This window comes from Periophthalmus magnuspinnatus, chromosome 24, assembly GCF_009829125.3.
Source record: "Periophthalmus magnuspinnatus isolate fPerMag1 chromosome 24, fPerMag1.2.pri, whole genome shotgun sequence".
NCBI classification, from domain to species: Eukaryota; Metazoa; Chordata; class Actinopteri; order Gobiiformes; family Gobiidae; genus Periophthalmus; species Periophthalmus magnuspinnatus.
The window spans coordinates 27,637,303-27,649,563 of record NC_047149.1 but is presented as its reverse complement, the minus strand read 5'-3'; the positions used below and the strand labels follow the sequence as shown (position 1 = coordinate 27,649,563).

The 12,261-nt window shown below is 39.3% G+C and overlaps 1 protein-coding gene across 3 annotated transcripts in view; it reads left to right on the top strand.

Annotated features, from left to right (window-relative positions):
• Window positions 1-4,819: 4,819 nt before the first annotated feature.
• LOC117392378 (protein LEG1 homolog) overlaps window positions 4,820-12,261 on the top strand; it is a 68,855-nt gene continuing 61,413 nt past the window's right edge. For 2 of the 3 annotated variants that reach the window (XM_055232069.1, XM_055232070.1), the window contains exons 1-6: window positions 4,907-5,206; window positions 5,471-5,563; window positions 8,506-8,579; window positions 8,820-8,924; window positions 10,086-10,204; window positions 11,480-11,621. In XM_055232069.1, coding sequence (XP_055088044.1) covers window positions 4,912-5,206; window positions 5,471-5,563; window positions 8,506-8,579; window positions 8,820-8,924; window positions 10,086-10,204; window positions 11,480-11,621 — 828 coding nt within the window. In that variant the 5' untranslated portion in view covers window positions 4,907-4,911. Of the gene's footprint in view, window positions 5,207-5,470; window positions 5,564-8,505; window positions 8,580-8,819; window positions 8,925-10,085; window positions 10,205-11,479; window positions 11,622-12,261 lie in introns of all 3 variants that reach the window. The other variant, XM_033990431.2, reaches the window with a different exon arrangement.

The following is a 12,261-nucleotide window of genomic DNA, read 5'->3' as shown; positions in this document are numbered from 1 at the left end:
CTTACCTGGACCAAGAGTACTGTGTTCTGAATACTTACAGTACTTTTACACAGAGTACTGTGTTCTGAATACTTAAAGTACTTTGAGTTACATTTTAAATTTTGGTATAAAAATAAAGGATTAAAATCAGGTTTATGTTTCAGGTTCCATGTTTATCTCAAACGGGAGAAGTTCAGATCTCACCTTCACCAAAAGAGACGACGTTTAGATTTGTCTCAATGATTCTGTTTGAGACGAAATGTGTCAAGTACAAAGTACAATGTGAAGTACATGAGTACAATGTGAAGTACATGAGTACAATGTGAAGTACATAAGTATAATGTGAAGTACAATGTGAAGTACATAAATACAACGTGAAGTACAATGTAAAGTACATAAGTACAATGTGAAGTACATAAGTACAATGTGAAGTACATAAGTACAGCGTGAAGTACAATGTGAAGTACATAAGTACAATGTGAAGTACAATGTGAAGTACATAAGTACAATGTGAAGTACATAAGTACAACGTGAAGTACAATGTGAAGTACATAAATACAACGTGAAGTACAATGTAAAGTACATAAGTACAATGTGAAGTACATCAGTACAATGTGAAGTACATAAGTACAATGTGAAGTACATAAGTACAATGTGAAGTACAATGTGAAGTACATAAGTACAATGTGAAGTACATAAGTACAATGTGAAGTACATCAGTACAATGTGAAGTACATAAGTACAATGTGAAGTACATAAGTACAATGTGAAGTACAATGTGAAGTACATAAGTACAATGTGAAGTACATCAGTACAATGTGAAGTACATAAGTACAATGTGAAGTACATAAGTACAATGTGAAGTACATAAGTACAGCGTGAAGTACAATGTGAAGTACATAAGTACAATGTGAAGTACAATGTGAAGTACATAAGTACAATGTGAAGTACATAAGTACAGCATGAAGTACAATGTGAAGTACATAAGTACAACGTGAAGTACAATGTGAAGTACATAAATACAACGTGAAGTACAATGTAAAGTACATAAGTACAATGTGAAGTACATCAGTACAATGTGAAGTACATAAGTACAATGTGAAGTACATAAGTACAATGTGAAGTACAATGTGAAGTACATAAGTACAATGTGAAGTACAATGTGAAGTACATATGTACAATGTGAAGTACATAAGTACAATGTGAAGTACATAAGTACAATGTGAAGTACATAAGTACAATGTGAAGTACAATGTGAAGTACATAAGTACAATGTGAAGTACATAAGTACAATGTGAAGTACATCAGTACAATGTGAAGTACATAAGTACAATGTGAAGTACATAAGTACAATGTGAAGTACAATGTGAAGTACATAAGTACAATGTGAAGTACATAAGTACAATGTGAAGTACATCAGTACAATGTGAAGTACATAAGTACAATGTGAAGTACATAAGTACAATGTGAAGTACAATGTGAAGTACATAAGTACAATGTGAAGTACATCAGTACAATGTGAAGTACATAAGTACAATGTGAAGTACATAAGTACAATGTGAAGTACATAAGTACAGCGTGAAGTACAATGTGAAGTACATAAGTACAATGTGAAGTACAATGTGAAGTACATAAGTACAATGTGAAGTACATAAGTACAGCATGAAGTACAATGTGAAGTACATAAGTACAACGTGAAGTACAATGTGAAGTACATAAATACAACGTGAAGTACAATGTAAAGTACATAAGTACAATGTGAAGTACATCAGTACAATGTGAAGTACATAAGTACAATGTGAAGTACATAAGTACAATGTGAAGTACAATGTGAAGTACATAAGTACAATGTGAAGTACAATGTGAAGTACATATGTACAATGTGAAGTACATAAGTACAATGTGAAGTACATAAGTACAATGTGAAGTACATAAGTACAATGTGAAGTACAATGTGAAGTACATAAGTACAATGTGAAGTACATAAGTACAATGTGAAGTACATCAGTACAATGTGAAGTACATAAGTACAATGTGAAGTACATAATACAATGGGAAGTACAATGTGAAGTACATAAGTACATCAGTACAATGTGAAGTACATAATACAATGTGAAGTACAATGTGAAGTACATAATACAATGTGAAGTACATAAGTACAGCGTGAAGTACAATGTGAAGTACATAATACAATGTGAAGTACATAAGTACAGCGTGAAGTACAATGTGAAGTACATAAGTACAACGTGAAGTACAATATGAAGTACATAAATACAACGTGAAGTGCAATGTGAAGTACATAAATACAATGTGAAGTACAATGTAAAGTACATAAGTACAATGTGAAGTACATAAGTACAATGTGAAGTACATAAGTACAGCATGAAGTACAATGTGAAGTACATAAGTACAACGTGAAGTACAATGTGAAGTACATAAATACAACGTGAAGTACAATGTAAAGTACATAAGTACAATGTGAAGTACATCAGTACAATGTGAAGTACATAAATACAACGTGAAGTACAATGTAAAGTACATCAGTACAATGTGAAGTACATAAGTACAATGTGAAGTACAATGTGAAGTACATAAGTACAATGTGAAGTACATAAGTACAATGTGAAGTACAATGTGAAGTACATAAGTACAATGTGAAGTACATAAGTACAATGTGAAGTACATAAGGACAGCGTGAAGTACAACGTGAAGTACATAAGTACAATGTGAAGTACAATGTAAAGTACATAAGTACAATGTGAAGTACAATGTGAAGTACATAAGTACAATATGAAGTACAATGTGAAGTACATAAGTACAATGTGAAGTACAATGTGAAGTACATAAGTACAATGTGAAGTACAATGTGAAGTACATCAGTACAATGTGAAGTACAATGTGAAGTACATAAGTACAGCATGAAGTACAATGTGAAGTACATAAGTACAATGTGAAGTACAATGTGAAGTACATAAGTACAATGTGAAGTACAATGTGAAGTACATAAGTACAATGTGAAGTACATAAGTACAATGTGAAGTACATCAGTACAATGTGAAGTACATAAGTACAATGTGAAGTACAATGTGAAGTACATAAATACAACGTGAAGTACAATGTAAAGTACATAAGTACAATGTGAAGTACATCAGTACAATGTGAAGTACATAAGTACAATGTGAAGTACAATGTGAAGTACATAAGTACAATGTGAAGTACATAAGTACAATGTGAAGTACATAAGTACAATGTGAAGTACAATGTGAAGTACATAAATACAACGTGAAGTACAATGTAAAGTACATAAGTACAATGTGAAGTACATCAGTACAATGTGAAGTACATAAGTACAATGTGAAGTACAATGTGAAGTACATAAATACAACGTGAAGTACAATGTGAAGTACATAAGTACAATGTGAAGTACATAAGTACAATGTGAAGTACATAAGTACAATGTGAAGTACAATGTGAGCTACATAAATACAACGTGAAGTACAATGTGAAGTACATAAGTACAATGTGAAGTACATCAGTACAATGTGAAGTACATAAGTACAATGTGAAGTACATAAGTACAACGTGAAGTACAATGTGAAGTACATAAGTACAATGTGAAGTACATAAGTACAATGTGAAGTACAATGTGAAGTACATAAGTACAATATGAAGTACAATGTGAAGTACATAAGTACAATGTGAAGTACATAAGTACAATGTGAAGTACAATGTGAAGTACATAAGTACAATGTGAAGTACAATGTGAAGTACATAAGTACAATGTGAAGTACAATGCCGTTTTCTTGTATGTTTTTATTGTGTATAGTTCTTAGAGTATGTGTGCTTTCAATTGTTGGATTATAATTTTATGTTTTACTTTGTCTCTGTGTTTTATCAAATCTAGTTTGTTTACACACACACACACACACACACCCCTACACAGACACACACACACATACATACACAGACACACACAAACATACACACGCACACATATACACACACACAGACACACACATATACACACGCGCACACACCCCTACACACACACAGACACACACACAAACATATCCACACACACATATACACACACATACATATATACACACACACACATATACACACACACAGACACCCCCACATACATACACAGACACACACACAAACATATACACACACACATATACACACACATACATATATACACACACACACAGACACACACACATACATACACAGACACACACACAAACATATCCACACACACATATACACACTCATACATATATACACACACACATATATACACACACACAGACACACACACCCCTACATATACACAGACACACACACACACACACACACAGTGTATACACTCAGTTGACCTTTTCTGACCAGCGCCTCACTGACCCGAGGCTTGGACCCTGTTTCATAATCTTACGTGGAACCGTCTCATATCTGAAAATCGGCTTCTGGCTGCACTGTCACGTCGATACCTCCAAAGTCCTCACAAAGTCCTCACAAAGCCCCATCTGACACCAGCAGACTTTTATTCACCCAAAAGTGGGTCAGTGACGGGTTCAGTGATGGGGTCAGTGATGGGGTCACATATGTGGACTAGAGGAGTTCACTGGAGACATTTGGTTGGACGACTCAGATCTGTTTGCTCTGTATCGATTTGTGAGCCATGTGTATCTAACAAAAGCACACAGTGTTATCTGGAGGTAAAGATCAGTCTGTTATTGGACCGGGCAGTGAGTGGGAGGAGGAGAAGGAGGAGGAGAAGGAGGAGGAGGAGAGGCTTGTACTTAAGCCCAGTGGAGGTGCTTGTCCTGGGTCTCTTCTGGTCTCCTCAGGTCTCCTCAGGTCCCTGCGTCTCCTCTGGTCTCCTGGTCTCTCCTGTGGTCTCGTTGCGTCTCCTCTCTCAGAGCCATGCGTCTCCTGCTCCTTGGCCTGCTCCTCGTGGGCTCCTGTTGTCTGTCCAGAGCGGGTCTGATCTTGGAGAATGGCGCTCCGATTATGTGGGCCCACGCCACGTCGCAGCCGACGGACTTAACCATCACGGAGGGAGTGCTGACCCCTGACCCCTGGCACTACCTGCACCGCATGAGCTTTTACCGCATCCTCATCGCCGCTACTGACCCCTACATGACCTCTATGGGCCCCGGGGACAACCAGAGCCCCATCTGGGGTCTGCCTCTGCAGCTCGGCTGGATGCTCACCTCAGGTACAGGCTCTGACGCTCTGATGTGAAGGAGTCCACCACCTGCTGCTTTCTAACCAGTTTTTGTTGCATTGCCTGTAATGTTATATATACTGTGTGCGTGTGTGTGTGTGTGTGTGTGTGTAGGGGGGTGTGGGGGTGGGGGTGTGTGTGTATGTGTGTGTGTGTAAACAGTTCTGCTGTAGAGTTTTGAGATTGTGCTTGTCTCTTTGTTTAATGTTCAGTTCAGTCTCAGGTTTTTAAACACCCCCCCTTTCCTCTCCTCAGGTCGTCTGGCCGACCCCACAGGTCTGACCGTATGTGGGACTCAGGGTGGAGACACGGCCGACATGTGCATCTCCACCAACAGCTGGTGGGGCTGTGAGTGCAACACTGGAACATGAACATCACACAAACATCACATAAACATCACACAAACATCACATAAACATCACACAAACATCACATAAACATCACACAAACATCACATAAACATCACACAAACATCACATAAACATCACACAAACATCACATAAACATCACACAAACATCACACAAACATCACATAAACATCACACAAACATCACATAAACATCACACAAACATCACATAAACATCACATCAACATCACACAACCATCACATAAACATCACACAAACATCACATCAACATCACATAAACATCACATAAAAATCACATCAACATCACACAACCATCACATAAACATCACACAACCATCACATAAACATCACATAAACATCACATAAACATCACACAAACATCACATAAACATCACAAACATCACATCAACATCACATAAACATCACATAAAAATCACATCAACATCACACAACCATCACATAAACATCACATAAACATCACACAAACATCACATCAACATCACATAAACATCACATAAAAATCACATCAACATCACACAACCATCACATAAACATCACATAAACATCACACAAACATCACATCAACATCACATAAACATCACATAAACATCACACAAACATCACATAAACATCACACAAACATCACATAAAAATCACATAAACATCACATAAAAATCACACAACCATCACATAAACATCACACAACCATCACATAAACATCACATAAACATCACGCAAACATCACATAAACATCACACAAACATCACATAAACGTCACACAAACATCACATAAACATCACACAAACATCACATAAACATCACACAAACATCACATCAACATCACACAAACATCACATCAACATCACACAACCATCACATAAACATCACATAAAAATCACATAAACATCACACAACCATCACACAAACATCACATAAACATCACACAAACATCACATAAAAATCACATAAACATCACATAAAAATCACACAACCATCACATAAACATCACACAACCATCACATAAACATCACACAACCATCACATAAACATCACATAAAAATCACTTAAACATCACACAAACATCACATCAACATCACACAAACATCACATAAAAATCACATAAACATCACATAAACATCACACAACCATCACATAAACATCACACAAACATCACACAACCATCACATAAACATCACATCAACATCACACAACCATCACATAAACATCACATAAAAATCACACAACCATCACATAAACATCACATAAAAATCACTTAAACATCACACAAACATCACATCAACATCACACAAACATCACACAAACATCACACAAACATCACATAAACATCACATAAACATCACACAAACATTACACAAACATCACATAAACATCACATAAACATCACACATATTGAGTCTTTATGGTTCTCGTCTGTGACCCCTGTGGATCATTTTATTATAATTTACACATTTTAAATCACAATATTCATCTAAAAGCACTTCATAAAAGAAATAAGAAAAGTCTGCTGACTTCCACGCTAGAAAATTGCGGTGCCCACAGACGTGTAACTCCACAGACGTGTTACTCCACAGATGTGTAACTCCACAGACGTGTTACTCCACAGACGTGTAACTCCACAGACGTGTAACTCCACAGACGTGTTACTCCACAGATGTGTTACTCCACAGATGTGTTACTCCACAGATGTGTTACTCCACAGACGTGTTACTCCACAGATGTGTAACTCCACAGACGTGTTACTCCACAGATGTGTAACTCCACAGACGTGTTACTCCACAGATGTGTTACTCCACAGACGTGTTACTCCACAGACGTGTTACTCCACAGATGTGTAACTCCACAGACGTGTTACTCCACAGACGTGTTACTCCACAGACGTGTTACTCCACAGATGTGTAACTCCACAGACGTGTTACTCCACAGACGTGTTACTCCACAGACGTGTTACTCCACAGACGTGTCACATGTGTGTCACTGGGATAATCTGATTTCTCCTCATAAATCAGATTATGGGATTGTAAAATTATTCCAGTGATCTGATTTTGACTGAAAACTTAAATGGACCAATATTTACTACACAGTACATGTACTCACATATTTACTACACAATACATGTACTCACATATTTACTTCACAGTACATGTACTCACATATTTACTACACAGTACATGTACTCACATATTTACTTCACAGTACATGTACTCACATATTTACTTCACAGTACATGTACTCACATATTTACTTCACAGTACATGTACTCACATATTTACTACACAATACATGTACTCACATATTTACTACACAGTACATGTACTCACATATTTACTTCACAGTACATGTACTCACATATTTACTTCACAGTACATGTACTCACATATTTACTTCACAGTACATGTACTCACATATTTACTTCACAGTACATGTACTCACACATTTACTTCACAGTGCATGTACTCACACATTTACTTCACAGTACATGTACTCACACATTTACTTCACAGTGCATGTACTCACACATTTACTACACAGTGCATGTACTCACACATTTACTACACAGTACATGTACTCACACATTTACTTCACAGTACATGTACTCACACATTTACTTCACAGTACATGTACTCACATATTTACTTCACAGTACATGTACTCACATATTTACTACACAGTACATGTACTCACATATTTACTTCACAGTACATGTACTCACATATTTACTTCACAGTACATGTACTCACATATTTACTTCACAGTACATGTACTCACATATTTACTTCACAGTACATGTACTGTGTACTCACTGTTCAAAGCCAGGATTATTTTAAATATTTTACTATAATTATAATCGTGATAAATGAAAATAGTTTAATTTGTTTATAAAAGACCTTTGACCTTCTCCAGGTGTGAACTACTTCTCCTCCGCCCTGCCCTTCCTGTCTGCGGCGAAGCAAGGGATATTGGGAGATGGAGTTTCTGTACGTATGCCAGGATGTTCTGAGGAGTTTTATGTTTAGTTTTTAGAGCAATAGATTTCAAAATGTGCCAAACTGTTTGAATGTATTTTAAACTTACTGTTCTTTTGAAAGTTGTTTTTTTTTTGCATTAGGCCGTAGAAGTTTCTTTCCCAAATGTTAAGATGTTTAAGTCAGAAAGTTTCCAAATAAAACACAGTGGATGCTGTTCTTGACCCTGAGCTCTGCCCTGTCCTGGCTCAGGTCCAGATGCAGAGTCCGGCCGGAGTCGAGGGATACTGTACCACCTACGACTCGTGTAAAACAGCTCATCCCGACGTCATCAACAACTGGGACTCGTTTTTCCAGGTGAGACGAGAGATTCCAACGTTTTTAAAGATCAAACTGATTCTGAGGCAGTGGAGAAGTGAGAGTAGAACAGACTGTAAAGAAGAGACTGAGTGTGACGCCAAGGCTTCAGCTCAAATGAAGCTCATCGAGGCTGGAGCAGGTGGAGAGGCCGATCTGGACCACAGTATCATGTTTGGAATTCTGACCGTGAGTGTCATAGCAACCAAAGAGCCAATCAGGAGCGAGGCTGTTGAAGGTAACGCCCCTTCCCTCCCGTACCACTGGTTTAACAGGGAGCGAGCAATTAGCAACGCTGTCAATCAAACCTGTTGCTAACGCTAATGCTAACGCTAACAGGAGCGACCTCGGGGACAGAAGGACCTGATTTGTCTGTTATTAATGTTCAGATCTTGATTTACAGACACAATAGTGAAATAAAAACCCCAGGATCATGTAGAGGGTTAATACGAACATTTAAGACCAGAATGAGTCTGAAGCAGCAGAGACAGAGAGAGGACAGAGGACAGAGAGAGGACAGAGGACAGAGAGAGGACAGAGAGAGGACAGAGAGAGGACAGAGAGAGGACAGAGAGAGGACAGAGGACAGAGAGAGGACAGAGAGAGGACAGAGGACAGAGAGAGGACAGAGGACAGAGAGAGGACAGAGGGGGCGCTGTTTATACAGAAATGAACTGGAGCCAGAGTCGATGGAGCAGGAAGTGCACCATGATCACTTCCTGTTTGGAGCACGTTTGCTAGCAGGTTAGCTCTGTGCGTGTATAAACACAGTCTGTGGTGTAGATGTTTGCCCTCTTACCAAAAGCTCACCTGTATAAAGACTCTGGTCAGATGCAGAACACTTTCATCTTAAAGCTGCACTAGGGAACTTTTCCCGGGAATGGCCGCCGCCTGCTTGTCTCCATGGAGATGTTAATGTTGTGCCTAGAATGTTCCACAGTATGACATCAAACTAATCAATCTGGCATTTACGAAACAACTTGTAAAACACTTTACCCTGAATGTTACGTAGTGTGACATAGTACTTGACTTCACCAGGACAACATACAGGTCAGCTCTGTGAGCAGGCGAGCTCACAGTGAGGATGCAGGGTTTTTTTTATGTATTTTGGACTAAATAAGCATCAGAACAGTCCTGACGTTCATCTTGTTTGTGTCCCAGGGTCTGAAGGACGCCACCACCTCCCCTCTGCCCGAGAACGAGAAGAAGGACGCCATCTTGGGACTGTACTGGAGAGCGCAGATGTCCTCCACCGCCGCCCACTCCACCTGCCAGGACAAGTACTGCCTCCCTCTTCCTCATGTTGTTCTCCTCCTCTTCCTCCTCAGGCCGAGCTCTTCCTCATGTTGTGTTCTCCTCCTCTTCCTCCTCAGGCCTCCCTCTTCCTCATGTTGTTCTCCTCCTCTTCCTCAGGCCTCCCTCTTCCTCATGTTGTTCTCCTCCTCTTCCTCAGGCCTCCCTCTTCCTCATGTTGTTCTCCTCCTCTTCCTCAGGCCTCCCTCTTCCTCATGTTGTTCTCCTCCTCTTCCTCATGTTGTTCTTCTCCTCTTCCTCATGTTGTTCTCCTCCTCTTCCTCATGTTGTTCTCCTCCTCTTCCTCAGGCTGAGCTCTTCCTCATGTTGTTCTCCTCCTCTTCCTCATGTTGTGTTCTCCTCCTCTTCCTCATGTTGTGTTCTCCTCCTCTTCCTCATGTTGTTCTCCTCCTCTTCCTCAGGCCTCCCTCTTCCTCATGTTGTTCTCCTCCTCTTCCTCAGGCCTCCCTCTTCCTCATGTTGTTCTCCTCCTCTTCCTCATGTTGTTCTCCTCCTCTTCCTCATGTTGTTCTTCTCCTCTTCCTCATGTTGTTCTCCTCCTCTTCCTCATGTTGTTCTCCTCCTCTTCCTCAGGCTGAGCTCTTCCTCATGTTGTTCTCCTCCTCTTCCTCATGTTGTTCTCCTCCTCTTCCTCATGTTGTTCTCCTCCTCTTCCTCATGTTGTTCTCCTCCTCTTCCTCATGTTGTTCTCCTCCTCTTCCTCAGGCTGAGCTCTTCCTCATGTTGTTCTCCTCCTCTTCCTCATGTTGTGTTCTCCTCCTCTTCCTCATGTTGTGTTCTCCTCCTCTTCCTCATGTTGTTCTCCTCCTCTTCCTCATGTTGTTCTCCTCCTCTTCCTCATGTTGTTCTCCTCCTCTTCCTCATGTTGTTCTCCTCCTCTTCCTCAGGCTGAGCTCTTCCTCATGTTGTTCTCCTCCTCTTCCTCATGTTGTTCTCCTCCTCTTCCTCATGTTGTTCTCCTCCTCTTCCTCATGTTGTTCTCCTCCTCTTCCTCATGTTGTTCTCCTCCTCTTCCTCAGGCTGAGCTCTTCCTCATGTTGTTCTCCTCCTCTTCCTCATGTTGTGTTCTCCTCCTCTTCCTCATGTTGTGTTCTCCTCCTCTTCCTCATGTTGTTCTCCTCCTCTTCCTCATGTTGTTCTCCTCCTCTTCCTCATGTTGTTCTCCTCCTCTTCCTCATGTTGTTCTCCTCCTCTTCCTCAGGCTGAGCTCTTCCTCATGTTGTTCTCCTCCTCTTCCTCAGGCTGAGCTCTTACTCTGGTGTGGAGAAGTCGTTCGCTCACAGTTGGCTAAACGCTGCAGAATACGTCGCTGCAGCTCATTTCCAGTCGAGTTTGGAGTTGGCGTCTCAGTTCATGTCTCCTCTGCCCGGGCGAATTCTGAAGGTGCGGAATTTAGAACGTCAACATTCGAAAAACTCTAAGACTCTACAAACTCTACAAACTCTACAAACTCTAAAAACTCTACAAACTCTAAAAACTCTACAAACTCTAAAAACTCTAAGACTCTACAAACTCTAAAAACTCTACAAACTCTAAAAACTCTACAAACTCTACAAACTCTAAGACTCTACAAACTCTAAAAACTCTACAAACTCTAAAAACTCTACAAACTCTAAAAACTCTAAAAACTCTACAAACTCTAAAAACTCTAAAAACTCTACAAACTCTAAAAACTCTAAGACTCTACAAACTCTAAAAACTCTACAAACTCTAAAAACTCTACAAACTCTACAAACTCTAAGACTCTACAAACTCTAAAAACTCTACAAACTCTAAAAACTCTACAAACTCTAAAAACTCTACAAACTCTACAAACTCTACAAACTCTAAAAACTCTACAAACTAAAAACTCTAAAAACTCTAAAAACTCTACAAACTCTACAAACTCTACAAACTCTAAAAACTCTACAAACTAAAAACTCTAAAAACTCTAAAAACTCTACAAACTCTACAAACTCTAAAAACTCTACAAACTCTAAAAACTCTACAAACTCTACAAACTCTACAAACTCTAAGACTCTAC